Raw genomic sequence first — 25150 nt, forward strand, 5'->3', positions numbered from 1 at the left:
GATGCTCAGCCAGCTTCTCGGGATTAGAAGTTGTATGCAATTAAAGATGCACATTTTACGTGTTTCCATTGGGGTCTTTTATGAAGCAAAAAAATGCAACACAATAAAGTTGTTTTTCCACCATCTGGGGCATTGCTGTTTTTATACTGGTTTTATTGATTTGTGCAGCAAGATGGCAACTGTTGCAAATAAGAAATGTTTGACTTGGGATCCAATTGGTTATTTTTATGGATAATGAACTTATGTGGCTATGCAGCAGAATTTATAAAACAATTTCTCATTATGGGGCACATTCAATTAGCTGCGGGCGGCTGTGCATTATTATCGTTGCTACGGTCATTTCTCCGTTGATTTTTGCTCGCAGCTCTGTGAGCTAGGAGAAAAAATCAGCTGAGATTTTCTGTCAAATCCTGCGGCCGCGTTGTTCTGAAGAACAACGTGGGTAAGTGAGTCCAGTGTTCATCCCAGCACCTATTGCCCGAGTGCTCCACCCGGCTGGCCTTACTTGCCACCCGGCTCTTGGAGCCCAACAGAGTCCTATTATAATAGAATAAACCATTGTTTCTCCTATTAGAACAGGTACTATGTCAGCGCTACAAGCTACAATGTGTGTTAGACCACTGACCACCAGTCTGACCAGTCCTGGCAGGTGTGGGCAATAACCTCCAACATTTTTCATTATTATTGCAATGTATTACAAGTGCCCTCACTTAATGACACCCGACTGGCAGCATTTTCTGGGTAGAACACTGGAATCTGCACCCATGTGCCCAACATAATTGTGGGTATGTGTCCCAAGTGCACAATTGCCTCCACTCAGGAGAGACTATTCACCTTACAGGTAAAGTTGGATACACACCCTGCTAGAGGGAGAGAGAGTGTATCTAGAAAAAGAGAGAAGTGAGTGATACAACTGGCAAAAATTATCCTTTAGGTCATTAACGTTCAATAGTTTGTTAGTAAAAACTCTGACTCTGGAAGCACTAATATACAGTAACTTAATAGGTGTCTTTCAAAGTCACTGAAGTCTCCTCTTGCAGCCATGCTAGCCATAAATCTAGGTAGCCAAGGCAGTCCAGCATTTGTATACATTTATTTACTTGATTAACGCACAATTATGTGGAAGCCCTTGCTTTCAATATGCTTGTTGTCCCTCATTTACCCAGGTCTTTCTATTTAGTAGCAACTGTATATTCCATGTGTAATACCATTTGCCCCCTAAATGTAAAAACATTTTTAGAATTAAATCAGGGATGTACAAAATAATATTTGTGTTTATGACACATGTGACTCTTCCTATAAAACCTACATAATTGCAGATATGATCTTATTAAGTATTACATTGGTAGTATTTTTATATGAGTAATGGACTTTAGGGGGGATACTACTACCATTCTTGCTTCCTCGAGGTGTATAGATTTTAATTTAATTCCTGTAGATTTTGTCATTCTTGTAGCTAACTCTGCAGTACCAAGAGAACAAAGCTCTCAGTTAATTCCATTCCAACAAAGCTCTCTTCTGGCTCTGTGTTACTCTTTGTCCTGTAGACAATGAGAGTCTAACGCCATTGACGGAAAGGAATATCAGGAAATATTTTGTCTCCAGAGTCCCAGGGATCCCAATAATGATATTAGCAAGCTTGGTTATCCATTTGTACTGTGAATCGGTGACCCGGCACTTGGACAAGACCCACAATTGCATTTCAGCACAGCACAGTGATGGATTTCATGTCAGAGCACAATCCGCTCGGCTGATCTCGAATGGTTTCTGCAATCTCCTCCTACCCTACTGTTCACTTCCTTGGGGAACCTAATTGAATTGTGTAGAGAAAAAATAGATTCCCTGTGCATTCTATAGTTCTAGAATCTGTTCATCTTCCTCTTAGAGCCTTTTAGGAGATACAAGATACTGTGCATCTCCCACTTGCTTTAAGCTTTCTCGCGTTAACCCCTGTATATCTGCTTTGTGTTTAATACTTAGGTGCACGTTTTATACCTTAAACACAGAAGGGGTTAAGACAAATATTGCCACACACAGTGCTAATTACTGCTCAGCTGTGAAATAGAATGAGCATCATTAATTTTGCTCAGCTGCAGAGTTAAGCAGCTATTTGCAAGAAAATTGTAATGATCGCTCTATTTGCCCTGTTTTGCAGCCAAAATTCTGTGTATGCTGGTACGGTGCCCGGCTGGTTCAGAGACTGAGCCCCAGATCTCTAGCCAGATAACAATTTTGTGCCACTTTTTATTTTTATACCAAAGATACATTGCTATTTTTGCTCGTGTGAAAAGATAGGCAAGGCTTAATAATATTAAGCAAACCAACGGTAAAAATTTGTTGCTGCAGATTCCCATCCATGAGCTATACAGTTTCCCATCCATGTGCTATACGTTTAATAGATCAAAGTATACAGAGCTGTTTTGTTTCATGTATTTTTAATTTTGTCATTCCCCTCCTACTGGTTCAGCCTAGCAAACATTCACGTGTATTGTGCTAGGAGTTCAGTGACAAATTGATTCTGCGGCACTTTTCTTTTTTTTTTTTTGCAGCCTTAGCATAAAACGGTCATATGATGTTCCACTGCAGAATTCAATTTCACAGTTCAGTTAGGTCCTTGATTATGCTGCCAAATTCAGATTAATGTTCGCTTAACTAACATGAATCAGGGGACTTCTGGCTGACAGCCAATAGTAATACTCTGGTTTTAATGGCAGTGTGGAGTTTTATGCCCTGGACACCCCTGTGCACGGCTACTGATATTCATTGATTAAATGAATTCAATAGTATAATTATTTGAAATCGTAATACATTAGACGGACGTGTCACAGATTCACCTTAGACAAGTTACACTCACATTGTAGTAGCTGCAGTGCTGGGGGGGGGGGGGGGGGTAGAGCCATGTGAACCGTCTTATCCTTACGTTGTTGTTCCGAGATTATATATTATATTTACTAAACTGCGCGTTTGAAAAAGTGGAGATGTTGCCTAGCAACCAGTCAGATTCTAGTTATTATTTAGTACATTCTACACAGCTAGAATCTGATTGGTTGCTATAGGCAACATCTCCACTTTTTCAAACACACAGTTCAGTACATATACCCCTAAGGGAGAGCAACCTCTTGTTACCTCCTCAGTGTTAGGAACTAGTCATACTCAACATCACTGTGGTTATTGTTATTGTTAAAATTAAATCAAAGGACATATGTGACCATCCTATAAAGTGACATAATTGCAAAAATTATCTTATTAATGGGTCTATCTGTAAACTTGCGAAAAGCCCTATCTTGTGTGTTTTAGCTGGATATAGGGCTTCTCCCTATCTATTAAGGGCTCCCGCTGAGCATGGGAAGCCTGTTTAACAAGGATTGCAGCAGTCCATGTACTGGCGATAGTGGAGGATTCAAGATGTACTGAGGAAGATGTACAAGATATGTCCTATGTCCCTACTGTATCCTCCAGTCCCCTCCTCTCAGAGCTGCTGCAGCCCCTGTAAGAAGGAAGACAACATGGTTTATTGTTTTAATAAAGCATTTTTTGTCCACTGGGCTATTGATTAAAAATGTTTTTGTTGGGTTTTTTTTTTATCTATATTTTAACATTTTTATTTTTTCTCCTTGAAAGTGGAACCCATACATAGGCTTTCTATTCCACTGCGCATGCGGGAGTCAGAAAGCTGGGTCACACATGTGTAGATGCATCCAGTCAGTTTTGATCGCCGTGCAGTAAGCAGCGATAGCAGATCTTTGTTATCGATGGAAATAGACCTGTTAGTTTTACATTGGTATTTATGCGTGATTGTATGACAAATGGACTCTGGAGGAACAATACTACGACCATTCTTGCAACCTCGCAATCCTGTGATCTTTGTAATTCTTGTAACTAACTCTGCAATGTGGGGTACATTTAAACATGCATACACCTTATCACATTGTTTTCTTAAAAGGACCAACCTTTTGATCTGTATCTACTAAAGGGTATTTATAGTACTAGATTACTTTGAAATAGATTTTATGATTTTATATTACTTGCTCTGTCTGTCCATAAGCAGCCCTATTATCACATGTAACATCACACAAACTGAAGGTGTTTTATAGTAAATGCAAAGTTGTCAACATTTGAAAATAATGTCCAGGGACACTGGCTGCTGAGCCTGTGATTCTAAGCACATCATGATGGACATTGGAGCTTCCTCGTGTCATGTTTACTGTATTTCACGTTAATGTACTTTTTGCATTATAAATTCTCTTCTTCAATAAATATCAATGTGTGAAGCCTATAAAATAAGAATAGGCAGCAAGAATAGCATCTAACATGCATTAAAAGATACGTTTTATTGTGCAGTTGGTCAGCGCTGAAAAGTAGGATATTTTCAGGGACAAACATACAAGTACAAATATTTAACACCTGGAAATTAGGGACAGCTGCCGCTATGTTTAGATGACCTTATCTCTTGCAGCATAACCAGTAGTGCGGCTTCAATACATAGAATGGGTATATATGTGTCTATGGGGTGCTAGGAAAAATCGGGGACGATATATAATGTCGGAGTGCCGTCATGACCGTGCAGAAGGCACATTGCGGGGAATTGAATTCCAAAAACAAGTTGTGGGATTTTTTCAAAGGTGGTGTCACTGGCTGGATGAAGTAGCAGGGATAGGACCAGTAGTCTGCACTGCTGCTGGGCTTCCTGCGGTCTTGGGTCCTCCAAAGTGAAGGACTGGAAAGTTGGGGTATCCAAGGGAATCATCAAGTAGTAGGGGATAGGACCAATAGTCTGCACTGCTGGGCTTCCTGCGGTCTTGGGTCCTCCAAAGTGAAGGACTGGAAAGTTGGGGTATCCAAGGGTATCATGAAGTAGTAGGGGATAGGACCAATAGTCTGCACTGCTGCCGGGCTTCCTGCGGTCTTGGGTCCTCCAAAGTGAAGGACTGGAAAGTTGGGGTATCCAAGGGTATCATGAAGTAGCAGGGGATAGGATCAATAGTCTGCACTGCTGGGCTTCCTGCGGTCTTGGGTCCTCCAAAGTGGAGGACTGGAAAGTTGGGGTTTCCAAGGGTATCATGAAGTAGCAGAGGTTAGGACCAATATTCTGCACCGTTACTGGGCTTCCTGCGGTCTTGGGTCCTCCAAAGTGAAGGACTAAAAAGTTGGGGTATCCAAGGGTATCATGAAGTAGCAGGGGTTAGGACCAATAGTCTGCACCGCTACTGGGCTTCCTGCGGTCTTGGGTCCTCCAAAGTGGAGGACTAGAAAGTTGAGGTCTCCAAGGGTATCATAAAGGTCCCAGAGTGAATAAAGGGAGGCGCACACAAATGTTTTAAAGGGAGATGTCTAGAAGCTGCCCTATGTTTTATCTGGAAACAAAATTGTCTGTTGGGCATGCTCCATTTTGTTGTAGACTCGACCCAAGCTGTGGTCAAGGAGCTGCCTCAATACCATATGCATTGATCAGGCCATTGCAGCAGATATTAGGACCTGGGCCACATTTTCTATTTAACAATGTGCATGGTAGAAATACAGTTTTTGGAAAGTCGGAAGCTTACAAATGGTCTGTATAAAACAATTGGAATCTTCTGCTTTCTGCAGTTTATCAATGTCAATGTACAGTGCTGGTAATTTAGATGGGCTCAAGATTGCACATTCCATTAGAAGTTATAAACGTCAGCTGAAAGATTCAGTAGTGGAAATACCATGTTTATCAAATTATGTTTAGTTTCTCTAGGTGCTAGATTGGGAAGGAACAGTAATAACTACATCTTACATCATAAGAAAAGAAGGATACAGTAGAACAAGCGACATCTGTGACATGTTTTGTACATATGCAAAGCTCCAGGAACAAATTTGATAGGCCATAAAAACCTGTTTCCAGCACAGTAACTAACATTGATATTTGGTAAACTGATTTGCCGTTGATATTGTTTCTTTCAACCTAACGACGATGCTTAAAAAATAAATGCAGCACTAGGTAATAATTATAATATTAATTTTGTTTTATTTTGTTTTTTAAATTAAATGACATTTTCCTTATTCAGGCAGTTATACTGACATTCTGGATAGACAGCATACTTATATTACAGTATACATTAATGTCACTATGTGTACGTCCGTTTGCTACCATGTCACGGGGTATCCTATTGTAGAGTAGAACAGTAGTATATCCACAATATTTAGCAACCTTCTGTATTTGTTAGCACCTATCTTTTCAATTATTTACATGAAGACAAACACATGTATAACTTACTATAGAGTCTATGTTGGTTATCAGAGATAAGCGATAACAACATTGAAGTCTTTGGAGGCCGCAGCTGGCCCATAGGCCATCATTTTCCTGCCCAGAACAACATTAGCAGCGCATGCCAGCAAACCTTACAATGTCATATAGTATAGCCACTACAATCCTCAAGAAGATGGGACAAAACAGACAACTGTGGTTAAATGCATGAACGTCCGATTTCTGCAAGTCACCGGAAATCGTCGACTTTGCAGTGAAAATTTAAAAGGGCGATGGCTTGTAAAGGCAAACTTGCCTTTACAAGCCACCACCGCTTTAAATTTTACCTGCAAAGTCGCCGGTTTCCGGCGACTTGCAGAAATCGGACGTTCATACATTTACCCCCTGGACCAGGTTATAATAGGCCTTAATTACATGTTAAATATAAAAATTGTAACCCATTCAGGGTACAGATTACAGACTAATTCCACCTAAATGTAGTGTCTTAGCGGCCTCCAGCAGGAGCTACTCTCTCCAGGCCTTGTTCATACTAAAAGCAGTGTTGGGCCTATATGTTCGATGAGAAGTGTTCAAGAGAGGGGATTTGACTACACTGAACACGGCCCACTCGAGTAGGAGAGAGGACCTCCTGCTCTGGGCCAGTAAATGCATCTTGCCAAATCAGAGAAGCGCAGGTAAGTTAAATTTGTATATTATTTTCTTTAATTACACCCAAAACTAAAAAATAATCTTCAAACAAAATTGCTGAGAAATATATGCAGCATTTACTACATTGTAAGTAGTACTTTGCTCTTCTTTATACAAAAGAATAATTAGCAGATATGTGGGATTGAATCCTGGAAGCAGAACGACAGACGTGGCGCAGTGAAATTGTTCATACATGCAGAAATTAAGGCAGATGCTGGCAATTTTCCCTAGTATACAGTAGGAGAACTGGAGTTTGTTTATGAAGTAATATACACTGGCAATTACATCCAGCCTAGAGAACAAAAGAAGTCATGTGCAGTAACTCACAAATTCGGAATAAGAATAGATACTCAGAATTTTTCCCAGCAAGAAGAGACAGGTACTGTACAGAAAGAAAGCAGAGCCCTGTTAGCCAGGAAAGTATTAGTAATATGCTTAATTTGCACTATATTACCAGTGAATAGTTAGTAATATTTGTTGTGCAAGACATGCCACCCTTGGTTTTTTTTGTGTACATGCATCTTAGTTGTCTCCCTTTCACTTATGATGCATGTTTTTATAAAATTAAGAAGAATCACTAAATCTTGAGGTCCCACAAAATTAGTTTGGCCATCAGGATAAACCAAGATTTAGTGGGTCCTAATGCATCCAGCTGCGAATACCCACTGACTACTATTGTGGAACTACAAGCACCAGTTGCCCTGTCCGCCAGGAAATGCAGAAACAGTCCCTCGGTAGTATTTCATTATTTTTTTTTACCACCAGTCCCGTTATTTTCAATGGAACTGGAAGTCAGAACCTGCTCAGCCAATCATAAGTGTCCAGCATGTAAACGTTGCAAATCATTAGAAATCCAAAGGAAGAATAGAAATAATTGTGCTGTATATTGCGGCTGCCACTGGAGGTGTGGGAAAGGAGGGGGCAGGAGGAGAGAGGGCTATTGGGAAAGGGCTAAGAAGTTATCATCTTTTGCCAAAAAATATCTCAAAGTGAGGTAGGTATTATGCCCCTGGCACCACCATGTATACCTTTTTTGCAATACCGTATAAATGTCTATCAGAAACAAGTATAATTGTTATAATATATCTCCAGCTACTTTTTTTTTTCAATAGTTGAGCTTTTCCCATTCATTTGTAAAGAGGTTTTCTGCACCCACTGAAATGCATTGCCTATCCAAGTGATTGGGACCAACAGTGATTTTGTTCAGCAGAGTAAAATTGACGGAATTTAAAAAAAATTGATTTGTAATAGATTGGAGAGAGATTGGATAAATTAAGGATTTATTTATAGCTATTTTGTGTGATTTGACCTCTGAACAAAATTGACTTTTGATTGATATTCCCGTTTGTTTTCTATCATTCAAACAGTTCACCTATTTTGAACACAAAATCTAAATATATGACATTAATAACACTACCAAGATCCCATTTGAAACTTAGCTTTTCATAAAAAGACATATTTGTTAGGTATGACCACTGCCTCGTGATACCATGCTGACACTAATATAGAATTATATTCTATAATATATTTCAGAATCGCTTTATATAATTCATCCATACAGCAGTCAGACTCACAGGTCTATAATCCCCTGTTCCAATTTTATTCCCTTTCTAAAGATTGTATCGCACCTGCTTTCTGCCAGTTTTGTGGCACTGACCTGGTTATGATGGAGTCCATAAATATAGGATATAGGTCTGTCGATTTTCAAACTTAGTTCCTTTAGCACACATGGGTGGATCTTGGCAGGTGCTTTATTTGTCCTAATCTTGTTTAGGTGTAACTATCGTTTTTCTTTTGTTAGACAAGTAAGATTTAATAGTGTGCATAGGCTATTGCCACACAACCTATTTCCTAGCATTTTCACCCTTATAGGCAAAAAAACACATTTAAAAAATCAGATTTATGTTTTGTATCAATTAACAATTATCTTCTACTTTATCATTTCGTTTGCCCAGGATAATCAGTATTAGGATTAGATTTGCTATCTTTTGTAATCTGTTTTTCTTCCATCTTTGCCAAAATTATCTCCTTTTACTGTACTTAATTTTCTACATAGTTAAAATATCTACACATTGACTTACTTAGCCAGAAGCACTAGTTTCATTGTTTCATTGTTCCATTGCTTATCTGGACAGTTAAAATCACACATGAGGAGAATCAATTTTTTCTTTGCTGCTCAATTTTTAATATTTTAGAATTTCAGTACAATCATTTACGCTGTGTGACTTACAGAAAAAACCTGAATCAGTACTTTACTGGTGTCTTTTTCTCCATGTGTAGCTATCCAGCTATATCTCACTTACACAGACTGTATCAGAATTCTCTTCTTACATCAGTAATTCTAATTCACTTATTTTGCTGGGAAGACTCCCAGCATTTGTTACAATACATCTGATATTGGTACTGTCACTTATCATTTTATACACCTCATCACCTCGTCTAAACCCTCCACCAACTCCTTCCTCATGTGCCTTGACTAGGTCCTGTTCCCTGTCTACACTCTCTTGCACACCGCATCTATATTCACCCCCACCCCATTCCTAGCCATATATGCATCTTCTCTCCATCAGAACAGCTGTACCCTCCACATTGAGGTGCAGCCGTCCCTTCTGTAGAACCTTTAGGAGACATAGAAGTCATCCAAGTTCCCTAAAAACCTCAAACACCTCCCAAATCTTCAGCCGTCTTTCATGTGTAGCACATAGCACAGTTGGTATTTCAGAAAATACAGCCTTGGAGGTTCTTGCTTTAAGCTTATAGCCTAGTTCCCTGAAATAATTTTAGTTGCCTCTGCACTATTTCTGACGGTCATCTCACTTTGCCTGAAGTATCTTCGTTGTCTTGTGGCTGACTGGCAAATAACCAGGAAATATTCACCATTTTTTATTTTTCAAAATTCATTACTTCTAGTTTTAGGCAGCCGTCCATCCATAGTTTAATTGTATTTTCTTCACATCGTTGACTTTTATATCTGTAAGGATTTTAATTACACAGATTATTGCTATAGCGAATTCTGGCTTGCAGCGCAGTAGTTGTATAGATTTTGCCCGCAGGTTTTAGTACGATAGAATATACGTTTGTCCCTATTAGATTGAGAACATGGCAGTGTATTGATATACACAGTGGTTATATTACAGTATTTCACATGCAAACTGGCATTGGGACACGTTGCTATAAGGTAGAATTAAGGTCTTAGGTGCCTATTTATTAAAATTAGACTTATTGCAGTGAAAAAATACTTTTGTTCATGATTTAGTGATTTATTTTCAATTAAGTGATCCAGTCTGAAAACATTCATTTATTTAATACTTTATTTTTGTTGCAGTGATCTCATCTGTTAATGTCACCTTGAGATGACATAAACACAACAGGCATAGCGGCAGTAATTGATAAATAGGATCCCCATCTTTGCAATGAAACAAAAAACCTTAGTATATATGGCTAAGACAATACAAGCTCTATTGCAGGTGAATACACTTTTAATCTTTCACCCTTTGATAAATCGGTCTCTTAGAGATCGATTTACTAAAGCTTCTAAAAAGGAAAAAGAGATGTTGCCAATAGCAACCAGTCACATTCTAGCTATCATTTTTTAGAATGTACTAGATAAATGCTAGCTACATCTGATTGGTTGCTATGGGCAACATCTCCACCTTTAGTGTTGTTTTCAGTTTCTTATACCAGGCCGTCTGTTCATGCACCCAACTATCCGCTTGGTTTGCAGGTTCCAGAAATAAAATATGACTACAAGGATAAAATTACAGTTTGCTACAGCTTGGCGGTGTCACAATCCGTGGTAAAATTATTATTTTTTTTACCAGCAACTGATATGCCTTCTCACACCCATACCCAGAGCCTTATTTGGGTAAAGTTATCTAAAGAAATCTAAATATCTGTTTTTAGTAATGGATATTATTTATTAATAAGTTTGCTAAGTTATGGCTCATGCAATATTTGATAGGGAAACGTGATGGCATGATGACAGAAACTTTGAATGCAAAAAATGGCATGTTAAACAAAATACACCAAAAACCTACAGTATTATAAAATTGTCCATGTTATATATAGATACAATGATATAATTATAAGGGTAATAAATAGAAAGATACTAACAAAAGAGATAGCAGGCAAAATTACAACAATAATAAATCATCATCAGTTATTTATATAGCGCCACTATTTCCGCAGCGCTGTACAGGGAACTCATTCACATCAGTCCCTGCCCTATTGGAGCTTACAGTCTAAATTCCCTAATATAGATACACACAGACAGAGAGAGAGACTAGGGTCAATTTTGATAGCAGCCAATTAACCTACATGTATGTTTTTTTTGGAGTGTGGGAGGAAACCAGAGCACCCAGAGGAAACCCACGCAAACACAGGGAGAACATACAAACTCCACACAGATAAGGCCATGGTTGGGAATTGAACTCAGGACCCCAGTGCTGTGAGGCAGAAGTGCTAACCACTATGCCACTGTGATGCCCTAATGATAAAAATAACAATAATACACCTTATTGGAAAAACAAACCCTGGATGCTTTTGGACAAATTTATTGTTGTGCTGGAACACAAAGTGAATTGAAATGCTCTAACTTAAAGAATATTTAAATTAAAGTAAGCAGCTGCTGTAGGTGCACAATGACCCATAATATATATACAATGTTATATGTGGCCTCTGGATTAGCAATGTTTATACTCAATGGGTTTATATTCAGGGTAGTAAGGCAAAATAAAGGAGTAAATGTTCTCCTGGACAAGCCATGTTACAATGCAAGGGGTGCAAATTAGTTTATTATTTTGCACATAAGTTAAATACTCTCTGTTTCCTCATCTAGCACACAAATACTTGATAGCTTTATATTTGCACTGAAATGTAAAGTTGATCTAGGACATGCCATATCCCAAATATATATCTGCCATCACATTTTTAATTTACCTCCCCCTCCATTGCATCATGGTTTTGCCCAGGTTCAAAGTTACTCCTTTTTTATGCTTTGCTCTCTTCAATGGCTCAGGCCTTATATATGCATTTGCTGTTTACTTGGTTTAATTTTAGTTTACTTGTTTAATGTTATAAATGCAGTTATTTGACTTGTTTATACCATACTTGCCAACTCTCCCAAAATTTCCGGGAGACTCACGGATTCCAGGTAGGTCTCCCGGGAGAGCATGGCAGCCTCCCGCATCTGCCCACTTCCTAGTGAAGTGGGCCGAATTAGATCCAACGGCTTTTGGCCCCACCCACCACTGTAAAATGATGCAATTACGTCACGGAGCGGGGCCAAAATTGCGTGATTTGCGTAGCCCCGGCCCCGAAACTCCCCCCCCCCCCCCCAGGCAGCTCCCGGACGCCGTCTTGAAAAAGTTGGCAGGAATGGTTTATACTTGTCATGGTCTGTTTTCTATGTGTGAAAATGACATAAATGAAGTCTAAAACACATTATTTCACCTATGAGCGAAATCTACTTAAATAAAACCTGATTTATGTGCATTTGTTTTGCAGGCAGACTATGACCGAGCACAGGTTATCTTGAGCCCTCCACTCACTGGATGTGATACATATCCTCGAGGTCCTACAAAGCTACCTCAGTCTCAAAACAAATCCAACTACCCCTCAAGTAGTTACCAATATCCATCAGTTTACCATAAGCCATCTCCCTACCATCAACCACCCCTTCATGGGAGCCCCCTCTTCATGTCTACATCTTCTTACCCCAGCTCTCCAAGTACGTCATCCAGTATTTACCCCCCGCCCAGCTGGGGCTCATCCTCAGATCAGCAGCCATCTAGAGTTTCCCATGAACAGTTTAGAGCAGCTCTGCAGCTTGTGGTGAGCCCTGGAGACCCCAGAGAATATCTGGACGACTTCATCAAAATTGGAGAGGGTTCTACAGGGATCGTGTGTATTGCAACAGAGAAGCACACGGGGAAGCAAGTAGCTGTGAAAAAAATGGATCTCAGGAAACAGCAGAGAAGGGAGCTGCTCTTTAATGAGGTATGATGATTATTAGCTACTTTGAAAACACTGGAGAATAAGTTAAAGAATTTCAATGTTACTTATACATGGTGATATACTGTATATTGATTGTATGTTTGCTATTGTTTGTCAATTTGTTGTTTTGAAAACTTGATATAAAAAAAATGTCTTTAAATGTACTGTATGTATACAACAAACATCCCACTACAAAAAGTACGTTTGCAACGTAGGGACCTATTTATTAAAGCAACACTTATCACAGAGATAAAAAAATTACTTATTGCCGCGGTTTAGTGTTATTTTATTGTGGCAGCTGAGAGTCACCATGATATAAATGTTGCAGAGCTATAAGGGTTACTTGTCACTTTGGAGGACCCGCTATGCTCTACCAAACATATGGTGGCCTAGCAGATACATGGAACTGGAAGAACATTATGTTTACTTTTTTTATTTATTTTTTCCAGAAAATAATATTTTCGGAGGAAATGGGGGCAATGGCTCCATTCCTTTTAAAAAGATTGAAAAATAATAATTTATTTCATCATTTGATTATATCTATAGTTTTCTTTCTGTTACTGCCCTGGGATGTCATTAAGAGAACAGGTTTAGCAGCAGTAAGCTGTACTATTTGAGCAAAAGGTTCCAGCAGGGTTTTTCGTGAGCTGGTTGGTCATTTTTATTTTTATTTTTTTAATGGAAGTTTATTTCACTTAGACTATGATGGATCAGAAATAATTAAAATATAATTATAATTCACATCTGGAATATGAAGAAAGAAATAATCAAATATTTTATTTTGTATTTGATAAAGTTTTAATCAACGGTTCGGGTGAGTTATTTATTCAGTTAGAGTTTATTTGAAAGCTGTGTATATCTGTTTCATTTTTGGTATAAAAGCACTTGATACAATGTAACCCCACATGGGGTGCAATCACTCCTAATGAATTCAGAGTGGCTTTCCAATGCTCTCACCAATCAGAGAGAAACCTGTCAGTAGAGTTGCAGCTCAGTAAGGAGAATGTTCTCATCGTCCATAGTGTTTTATATTCTTTCCCACATGGACTTCAAGCAAGAAGACAGAAGAGAACCCCCCTGAGCAATAAAGGGGTAAACGAGGGTGTGTGGGGGAGTTTTTTATATATATATATATATATATATATATATATATATATATATATATAAAGTTTTTGTTTCAGTGTCTGTGTGTTTATGTTACAGTATTTTTTAAGGTGGACTAAAGGTCCCATCAGGACAGCGATGGATATGCTGGCACTGTACTTTTACAAAGGCCAGCATACCCAAACAGTTTAGGGCTGCCAGGGCTTGCTGGGACCTGTAGGGAACTAGCTAAAAGATGTCAAGATCTATATTTTACAAATGTATTACCCCAACACCCATTGTGGTGTTGGGAGCAGCCCAAGCGCTGAATAGGTCAGGGCGAGTGACATTATGAAAATAGACCTCGCACTGTGCCCACTTCATGTCAAGCTCGCTCCACTAGAATGACAATGAGTTCAATGTACTCCAGGGGTCTCTATAATTACCAGATCTCAGTCACACCTTTGGGATGTTATGGAACAAAAAAATTGCAACATGAATGTGCAGCAACTGCGTGATACTTGCATATCAACATGGACCGGAATCTCTTAAGGAATATTACCAGCACCTTCTTGAATCCATTCCACTAAGAATTCAGGATGTTCTGAGGGCAAGGTGGGGTCCTACTGAGTATTAGAAAGGTGTACCTAAAAAACTGCCCACTGGATGTATATAGTATATACAGCTAATTATGTATACTGTACAACTATATAAAACTGTAAGTACTGTAAGACAGTACTGTCTCTTTCACTCCTCTGCAGCATATTGCCTTGTTACTGTGTTCTCTAGTACAGCAGAACCAGAGTAACTGGTAGCTAGGCAGATTTGCTTTGCAGAATGGGAGGTATTACTTTAGTTTATAACAGATACGCAGTGGAATGTCAGCTTAACATGGAACAGTGTATTTTATTTCTATGGTTCGTATTTGAAAATTTCAGTTGTAGGGCTTAGCAGTCCTTCAAGTTATAAGTAAAGGCAAATGGACTAAAAATTCAATAAGCGACGTTCAGGGTATTGTAGTTGTGTACGTCATAGGAACCTTTTGACCAGGGCGACACACTTGGATGGAGTATAATTGAATACAGAAAGAAGAGGGTGCTTGGTTTAATAAATTTTCTGTGGTACTTGGTAAGAAATGGTTATCGGTAATACTGTGACACAATAGAAGTGGAGTCATGAAGGTTTTCAAGACTCAGCAATGATGTGAGAGATTAAGCAGGAGAGCACAGCATTGGAGAAGGCCAGTTTAACCATCTCCCCATCTAACTACCGTGACATGATGGCCACTAACCCCCTTTTGAGATATGTTTTTGTATAATTAATAGTATCTGTCACTGGTCTAGTTAAATGTGTGGATAAGCTGCACAAGCCTCAGCTGTCTATATGGTACTAATCTGATGACCTCATGCTGCCCCCATACACTATCATTTTTATATGTGATAGTGCTAGTTTTCACAATCAATTGTAACACACGACTAGGTATCAGAGAGGCAGGAGACTCAATGAAATATGGGGCTGCAGACCTATCATATTATTATAGTGCACACTAGAATCAGTCTGTAGTATGTATATACTGCCCAATCAGCAAAAGGAATTGCCAGTCAAGTAAGTGTAAATAAAATATATTTCCCAAAACAGGGTGGTGGTTGAGGGTTTACAAAGGGTGAGGGTTAACATTTTTTTACTTAAAAGAGAGAGCCTGTAAATGTCACATCAGTTTCTGGGAAATATTGTTTACGATAGTGGGTGGAAAAAGGTTGTGTAGTCAGTGCTGTTATTTGTGGCATCGCTACCACATGGCCAGGCATTTGTCACAACTTGTTTCCTCTGGATGCCAGTGGAAACACAACAACCAATCCAAGTCACATTGTGATTGTGATATCAATAGGATTCACAATCCCTTTGCTTTCAAATGGGCTCCCACCCCAGCCTCCACTTTATTTTTCAGTTTCTCAATCAAGACGCATTCATAGACAGGATTACACATCGTTTTCATTATTTATTTGGATATGTTTTTAAACAAAATAAGTGAATGTTGTTTTCCATTAACTTTATCTGTATTGATTTGCTCATTTTCTTCTTTTAACCCTATGAGTTCGCAATATAGGTTCAATACCAACTATTTAATTCTCTGCACAACTTATTTTTCTTTCAAAAACAGAATTTGTTTTTGAATTAATTTGTGTGAATTTTGTGTTGACAGGTAGTGATCATGAGGGATTACCATCACGAGAACGTTGTAGATATGTATAATAGTTACCTGGTTGGTGATGAGTTGTGGGTTGTCATGGAATTCCTTGAAGGTGGAGCACTGACAGACATTGTCACACACACAAGGTATGTTACAGTCAGATTCCACTCATTTACAGATTTACGTAATTTGGAACTGGATGGGTGAAAGGCATATTTTGGAACATATGAATTTTTTAACTTCTTGCAAATTGACATTTATACCTAGTTGTAGAATACCGCTCCACAGCATGATGCTTAGAAATGTCACGTGAAATAATCAACCCATTAGTGCCCCATTGGCCAGACTGCCCCCGCAATATATCTAATGTCACTACAACTTGTGATGTCACCTCTGTTCATTCTCATACCTTTATTACCTTTGTACTGAGGCTGGGTACACACTACCAGAAATCTCAAATAATACGATAGTTTGAGTGATTTTACCAACAGCAGGGCGGAAAAAAGTCCCAATCAGCAGCCGATTCATGTAAACACACTATGCACGCTGTACACGATTTACTTTCAGACCTGTGCTCTTCATCCGTCAAAACCATCGGCTGAAAAGTAGCAGCATAGTGTCATTGTCAGTCTCTCGAACCTGATCTCTTTGGTGACTGCATCTGACACTATGATGGCTCTGCACCTCAGCACACACACTGTTGTAGCTGGTCCTGGGAATCATGCACGGTCCCCCCAGTGCTTACTTTCCCATGCTCTGCTCTCCAGTCAGTTCCTCCAGGTTCATATTACCAGCGCTGCACAGTGTAATACCCGGCTTCAGTCACAGCTCGGTGTCCGTATAATCCTCTCCGTGTTCCGGCTCCATTCACAGCTTAGTGTCTGTATAATCTTCTCCGTGTCCCGGCTCCAGTCACAGCTTAGTGTCCGTATAATCTTCTTTGTGTCCTCGCTCCAGTCACAGTTTAGGTCTGTATAATCCTCTCAGAGTCCCGGCTCCAGTCACAGCTCGGTGTCCATATAATCCTCTCCGTGTCCCGGCTCCAGCTCAGTGTCCGTATGATCTTCTCCGTGTCCCGGCTCCAGTCACAACTTAGTGTCCGTATGATCTTCTCTGTGTCTCGGCTCCAGTCACAGCTTAGTGTCCGTATAATCTTCTCCGTGTCCCGGCTCCAGTCACAGCTTAGTGTCCGTATAATCTTCTTTGTGTCCTGGCTCCAGTCACAGTTTAGTGTCTGTATAATCCTCTCAGAGTCCCGGCTCCAGTCACAGCTCGGTGTCCATATAATCCTCTCCGTGTCCCTGCTCCAGCTCAGTGTCCGTATGATCTTCTCTGTGTCCTGGCTCCAGTCACAGCTTAGTGTCCGTATAATCTTCTCCGTGTCCCGGCTCCAGTCACAGCTTAGTGTCCGTATAATCTTCTTTGTGTCCTGGCTCCAGTCACAGCTTAGTGTCCGTATAATCTTCTCCGAGTCCCGGCTCCAGTCACAGCTTAGTATCCATATAATCTTCTCCGTGTCCCAGCTCCAGTTACAGCTCAGTGTCCGTGTAATCCTCTCTGTCCCGGCTTCAGTCTGTCTCATCCAGGTCTCATACTTCATGTGCCAGCGTTGAGCCAACCGCCGCGCAGCTCATTACCATATTCAGCCTCTGATTAGCTGCAATCTGCTCATTACATTGGACATTACATTGGACAATCTCCGAGGAGGGGGATTTCTCCTCACAGCCCCACACACTGCAGAATTGGAACGACATTGTTCCATCGTTGAATGAGATTTTTAATTCAGTTTAAAAATCTTGTTAAACTTCACTCTGGGCTTTTGGATGATAATCGTTCATCATTGCAGGGTACACAGTACTGTGATATCGGGCCAACCAGTCATTTATTGTGTGATTGGCCCGATAATTGACTGAAAACACTGTCGTGTGTACCCAGCCTAAGGCAGAGTTAACTTTGACTAGGGAACCTCATTGTCGTTTTCTTTCTTTTTTTTGTTTATGCTGTTGCTGAATGCAATAAATAAAATAAAATAAAACATTCTGATTAAAATAATTGTCAAGTTAAAGATGGTGGCTTAGTGCTCCCATGCAGACCTTCACCACATTCACGCTGTTAGTGACAACCTTCTGGTCGATTGATGGGGCCAAGAAATGTTTTGAGCAGTTCCTGTTTGCCCCAATAATTGCAGATACTGTATTATTAAATGTGACAGGATATGACCATCTGGTAAGCAAAATATATACTGTATATGCGTTGGTATCTTAGAGGAATGTGTCCGAGTCTTAACTACTGTGTTCTGCACAATAAGAATCAGATGATGACTGCAGATGTGTTCAGAACGTGGTCATCATCCAACCACATTTTCTGCTAGGTCCGATAGACATTTGAAAGATCCTGACCAACTGTTAATCAGGATTTGACAGTTATTTTGGACCGATACATTATGCGATTTTTGACAAGTTGGCCTGGCACCATTACAGCATTACAGAGAATATAGGCACCCTTTAGATTTTAAATTTAGGTTTTTTTACTTGGGACACAGTGAGATAATACTACCCATAAAGGTCACAAAGGAGCGCCAGCAAAACAGACTGTAAGAGGATCTGTAAACTTAAACATTACTCATACAATCAGAAGATTCAGGAGCAAAATGCAAATCGTTACGTTCTCCCATGACATTGATGTATTGCAGTGCTCTCATCCAAGTTAATCACCATCAAGATAGCGAAGTCCTGAAGGTGAAAAGTATTCCTGGAGATAAAACAATGACAATCTTGTTTTCTGTGCCGTCTCCCACTGCAAATATTTTAACATAATTACAGTTTTATTTGAAAACAAACTGGAATGAAAAAAATAATGTAATAATTAATCCTGCTGGTCACATTAACTAAGTAATGTATACACATAGGGCCTCATTTAGAGTTCTGAGTAAATCCAGTGAGATGGTGCAATTTTGCACCTTAGCAAAACCATGGTGTGTTGCAGGGGGGACAATTAAAAATGTGCTGACAGATTTAGTGTTGGGAATGTGGCGCATGTCCTAGATCAGTGGTAAATCACGGTGTTAAAATAAAGCTGCCCAGCATTTGTGTGCTACATGCAAAAGCGACCACAATTTACCAGCATCTAGTTGTTATATGAAATGTAACAAAATAAGATATTATTGGATCCAAACATACATTGGTCTACACATCAGTACAGCAATGGCCAAGCATTGCACTGCACATCCAAGTCACATAGTTGATGAGGTTGAAAAAAGAAACCAGTCCATCAAGTTGAACCTATTTGGATTCCTGCGATCCCTCTATTTGAAATTGATCCAGATAAAGCAACCGCCAATATCTTTCAATCGGAAAAAATCCCTACTGACCCAATATTGCAGTCCTATTTCTCCCTGGATCCACTAGTGTCCTTCATTTTAATTAACGGTCGTAACCCTGGATACCCTTTTCAGATAAAAATGTATCTAACCCTTTCTTAAACATCAATTAAATCTGCCATCACAACCTTTTCTGGCAATGAATTCCATATCTTGACTGCCCTTACTGTAAAGAACCCCTTCCTTTGCTGGTTGTGAAACTTCCTCTCTTCTAACCTTAGAACAGTCCTTGGTGTAAAAAGTTCCCATGAAAGTTCTCTGTATTGACCCTTAATGTATTTGTACATAGTGATCATGCCCCCTCTTAGATGCCTTTTTTCTAAAGTAAACATGCCTAAACTGGCTAACCTTTCCTCATAACTTAATGACTCCATACCCTTTATCGATTTTATCGACCTTCTCTGAACCCTTTCTAGTTCCAAAATGTTTTTTTTTATGGAGTGGTGCCCAGAACTGTACTCCATATTCAAGATGAGGTCTTACCAATTATTTATATAGTGGACAAATTACACTGTCTCCCCTTGCATCAATGCATGCCAATACTTTATTGGCCCTTGCAGCTGCTGCTTGACATTGAGTACTAGTGCTAAGTCTATTGTCTACGAGCACTCCCATATCCTTTTCCATTTTGGATTCCCCTAAATTTGCCCCATATAATTTATAGAGCACGACCATAAGATTGCATGTCCAATACTTTCCCCTGTAGATGGGATAAAATAGATGTTCTCTGGTCTACTGCCGTCAACATTCTTTGTTATCACTCCATCCCTCCATTAGCCAGACATGTGGGTGTAGATGGGACTGGGTGTTAGTGAGACTTACGGAGTCTTAAACTTCCACAGCACAGCAACAACTGTACAATTTGTAATTCAGATGAATGTTGTGTCGACCCCGTCACTTATTGATTTCTGCCCAGCACTGATGTTTCTCACCCTCATCACTGTGGCCAATTAAGTGCAATTTGATAGCCCTAAAAATAACTCATTTCTAGATTGTTGCCATATACCGTATACTGCAGTTTTTTTAACAGATATATTACTCTTACTTTTCAGGATGAACGAGGAGCAAATAGCTACAGTGTGTTTCTCTGTTCTGAAAGCTTTGTCCTATCTGCATAATCAGGGAGTAATTCACAGGGATATAAAAAGTGATTCTATCCTGCTCACCAGTGACGGCAGGGTAAGTGGGTTTTACTATGTCAAGTTTATTGTCAGTCTTGTTCTGTTGAATAATAAGAAATAATTGAATTGCCAATCGGACCATCAGCTTTAACAGGGATTTCCACTTTAAATATATCATTAGAGCTTGCATCCTAAAGGGAGGACAAACACACATTACCTATGCAGGCTGAGAACAGCACTGTTAAATATTTTTATTTATTTCTCTTTATTCTGTTTCTTTATTTTCTCTTTAATCTGATTTTAATTTCCATATTTGTAGATAAAGCTTTCTGATTTTGGATTTTGTGCACAAGTTTCCAAGGAGGTTCCCAAAAGAAAATCCCTCGTCGGAACTCCCTACTGGATGGCCCCAGAGGTCATATCAAGACTTCCCTATGGAACAGAGGTTAGATTGCCAGATACATAATTATGGGGTACTAATTAATTAACCATAAAACCATTACAGTAAAAAAAGACTAGTAATCTATATATATAGTTAGGGAGTTTATTGCTTGCTGAAAGCAGCCCAGGGGGTATATTTACTAAACTGCTAGATGTTGCCTATAGCAACCAAACAGATTCTAGTACTCATTATTTAGTACATTCTACAAAGTGACAGCTAGAATCTGATTGGTTGCTATAGGCAACATCTCCACTTTTTCAAACCCGAAGTTTAGTAAATATACCCCCATAAAGAACTTACTATATCAGGAACTAAAGAAGACCATCATTATATAAATGTGTGTCCGCTGTTCCTGCTTAAAACGTGCTGTCCTATACTGAAGGCATTATTTACCATAAAGGACAGTTAAAGTACACATTGATGGTAGCTGAAACTGCCAGGCTCCCTTTCTATTGCTTCACCTGTCTCCCTACACCTAACAGTAGACTGACAATCCCCCATAATTTCTTAATACCACTGATGTTACAAGGGCCAGTGTGACAACACTGCGCAGCCAGGGAGGTCCATGGGAGGGCAGGTGGCCTGTTGCAGCTAACAACAGGTTTTATGTATTGGAACAAGCTGGGCAGTTGCTTGTATTAACATTATGCGCCACTCAGGCGTAATGATTGCATCGGAAATAACTTTTTTTGAAAGTGAAAATCACATTTGAATCATGTATCCTAGCACTGAGCGCAATGAACTTTCTGCTGCAGGTGGATATATGGTCTCTTGGGATTATGGTGATAGAAATGATTGATGGAGAACCTCCGTATTTCAATGAACCGCCATTGCAGGCAATGCGTCGGATACGAGATAATTTACCACCGCGAGTCAAAGATGTCCATCAGGTAACACTATGCAGGTCAACCTACATGAGTCCCGGTTCACTTACCTAAGTTATGGAGGACAAAGTTTACATTTTTGGTGACACTATGTAAAAGTAGAGGCATTAAAACTAGTGCATTGAATCATTACATTGAGCAGATGCATAGATAAAAGGGACATGAAGATCATAAAATGCACTGCCGCAGAGCATGTGTCAGTTTGTGATATCATGCACCTACCTTATTTTGTGTAAATGTTTCCTGTTTTACCAAGAAATTGACATCTATATAGGGGTGCAGAAGTTTCCCCCACCTCCTGATGGAAGGACGTGAGCAGGTCAGGATGTTCCCAGCTAAATGGAGGCTGGGAGCATTAATGTGCTTTGAATTGTGGCCGAACAAGATTTCGTTTTCCTAGACAAGTGAAATAAGATTGAAGTGGTGGGTTACAAAAGTAAAAGGAGTGTGGTCCCCTGGACTGCACATATCATCTCTGCATATTTTGGTGATGGATTTTATACAACGTGCAGGAAGTTTACATGTCAGAAACGTTACAGGGGTGCAACCTTTTGTAAGTCCCTAAGGTTAGCAAACATGAGAACTGGTTGATAGTTTGGGGGGGATCATAACTAAATCCAACTAAATTAGATTCAAGGGATGAAGAGGGCACATTCACAGGATGTCCCCTGGTTTGTGCAAAAGAGTTTGGTGTCTAGAGTCCTTTTAGGCAGTGACCAGCCCTCGGCCTCTACATTGATAGGCTACATGCTTCCACTATGGCAGACAAGAGGTACATTTTTCATTATATAATGATCATTCAGCTCAGAGTTAAACACAGAAATGTATCTCTGGTTTTTATTCCTAGGTTTCTTCAGTGCTCCGTGGATTCCTAGACTTGATGTTGGTGAGGGAGCCATCCCAGAGAGCAACAGCACAAGACCTATTAAGACATCCATTCTTAAACCTCTCAGGACCCCAGTCATGTATCATCCCCCTAATGAGGCAATACAGACACCAGTGAGCTCCACTCAACAAGACCGAGGATCAAACATAACTTTAGAAACACAAAAATGCAAAACGAAAGCAGCTACTTATAAAAAAAAAAAAAAAAAACTGCCTATATTTCTGTACAATGAATACAAGATGAAAGGCTGGGGTGTGCTGAAACCGAAACCTCACTTTTCACTCTTTTTTGCTTTTACGTTTCTTTTGGTTTTTTATTTTTAATTGATTCAAAATGCAGACTTTTTACAAGGGTTTCTTTTGAAGTGAATTTAGATATTTAGTCCTGACATATCTCCCAACGCTTATTTGAAACAAAGGGAATTTCATGGCAATTTATTTAAACAATGTAAAGTCCTTCTTTGAGGTAAAATGCACTTTTTTTCAAAAGTAGGAGTGTAACGTATTTTGAAATGAATTTGTAATTTTCTGTATGATACTTTTGATAATTTGCAGTTTTTTGATGTTATGTAAACATTGTGCCAGTTCAAAAACCAGGTGTAATTTACCAAACATTTTCAAAAATTCCTACTTTTATAATCCTTTTGGAAGCACCCAAACCTCTGTTGCAGCGCTGACTGTCTATTTTGCTTACATTGAATTTCAAGGCACATCTCAAAACTTTGACGACTAGAGTGGTTTGCAAACTTTTTTTAAGGCCCTTTCATCACCATTAGTTAGTGTTACCAAAATAAATAAATAATTCATATGTGGAATAATTACAATGACATCAGGACTTACACAGTAAAATTGTCCAACAATATTTAATACAAGGTATTTAAAAATGTACAATATTTATAAATGTATGTATTTATAGGTTCCACATCTAATAAACTTGCAGAATAATATTGGGGTAAAGTTGCTTTTTAGCAAATAAAGGAAATTATCCTCGTATTATATTTTAGCCATGGAAGAGGTCATTCTTTTTTGTTGTTTTTTTACAAGATGTAATTTTTATTTTGTTTTTATTTGCTAGTTATTTAATTCATTAACCTACTTGAATTTGTACTTGATGAGAGACATTTTTTTTATTTATTATGATTTTAATATATTTATTTTGTTATGTTTGTGTTCTCAATTTGAAGCCCAGTGATTTATTGTCCCGGTTGACTGAAGCTGTCAACATTTTAAGCGGGTATTTTTCCAAATGTACATCATATTTTCATTGTAATGATGTTGTAGGACGTGTTTGACTCGATACATTTGTGCTGCTGTCTATATTTTTTTTTTTTATGTCAAAAAAAATGGATGACTACAAATTTGTGTTGCTTGTTGAATGAACTTGCATGTCAACGCTAGGCCTAAATAGATTTGTGTTTTGCAGCCACTTGATTCATATTTATTTCAATGCAAAATAAACTTTATTTATTAAAGAACATGATTGTCTTTATTAAGCACCGTTCTTCTGAAGCTGACATTTGACATAGAATAGTGGCTCTTTTTACATGCAGTTTACAGTTCTTTCTATTTATGAAAGTTGTTTCCTAAAGGGCACATTTCAGTTACAAGTCTTAACAAGTCCATGTAACTTAAAGGAATACTAAGCTATTTTCTCTCTCTCTATTTGTGTACTAAAGTTTTTTCTCCTTCTGTCAATGGCCTTTGCTTCATACAGCATGGTTGTCCTCTCTGCCTCCTTCTCCCATTGTCCACCCATCAAATATCTGGTAACAAAATAAAATACTTCTGCCTGCAGTATTGTGCAGTGCAGGGCCATCTTTTCCATTGGGCATGATGGGCAGGTGCCTGGGGGCCCCACGGACAAGGGGGCCTCATAGGCAGGGCTCTTAATTACAATAAATAATCCTGAATAAAAAAAACTGCAAAAAAAACCTTCAAGGGTCACTGAGCAGGTACATCTATCTATCTCTGGCAGATATATATATATAGGGGCCCCGGTGCACTGCTTTGCCCGGGGGCCCATAATATTGTTAAGATGTCCCTGGTGCAGTGGTTGAGATAGGCGTGGAGTTCAAACATAGAACAATATTGGTGCATCAATAGAATTCTTAGCTACCATTCGTAGCATTGTCACACATTGTACAGAAACATTTATTTTATTCTTAACATATATTTCTTTATAAATCCATTATACAGATCAGGAAAAACTTGAGATTGTACTTAGAATGCCTTTAAAGGACCATTATACCTAA

At 39.1% G+C, this 25150-nt stretch overlaps 1 protein-coding gene across 2 annotated transcripts in view; it reads left to right on the forward strand.

Annotated features, from left to right (window-relative positions):
• Positions 1 to 24373, forward strand: part of PAK5 (p21 (RAC1) activated kinase 5) — a 102741-nt gene extending 78368 nt beyond the window's left edge. For both annotated transcript variants that reach the window (XM_075203983.1, XM_075203984.1), the window contains 6 exons: positions 12425 to 12916; positions 16200 to 16333; positions 20619 to 20745; positions 21007 to 21132; positions 21885 to 22019; positions 22861 to 24373. In XM_075203983.1, coding sequence (XP_075060084.1) covers positions 12425 to 12916; positions 16200 to 16333; positions 20619 to 20745; positions 21007 to 21132; positions 21885 to 22019; positions 22861 to 23016 — 1170 coding nt within the window. In that variant the 3' untranslated portion in view covers positions 23017 to 24373. The remainder of the gene's footprint in view (positions 1 to 12424; positions 12917 to 16199; positions 16334 to 20618; positions 20746 to 21006; positions 21133 to 21884; positions 22020 to 22860) is intronic.
• The last annotated feature ends 777 nt before the right edge of the window (positions 24374 to 25150 follow it).

This window comes from Mixophyes fleayi, chromosome 3 (assembly GCF_038048845.1).
Source record: "Mixophyes fleayi isolate aMixFle1 chromosome 3, aMixFle1.hap1, whole genome shotgun sequence".
NCBI classification, from domain to species: Eukaryota; Metazoa; Chordata; class Amphibia; order Anura; family Limnodynastidae; genus Mixophyes; species Mixophyes fleayi.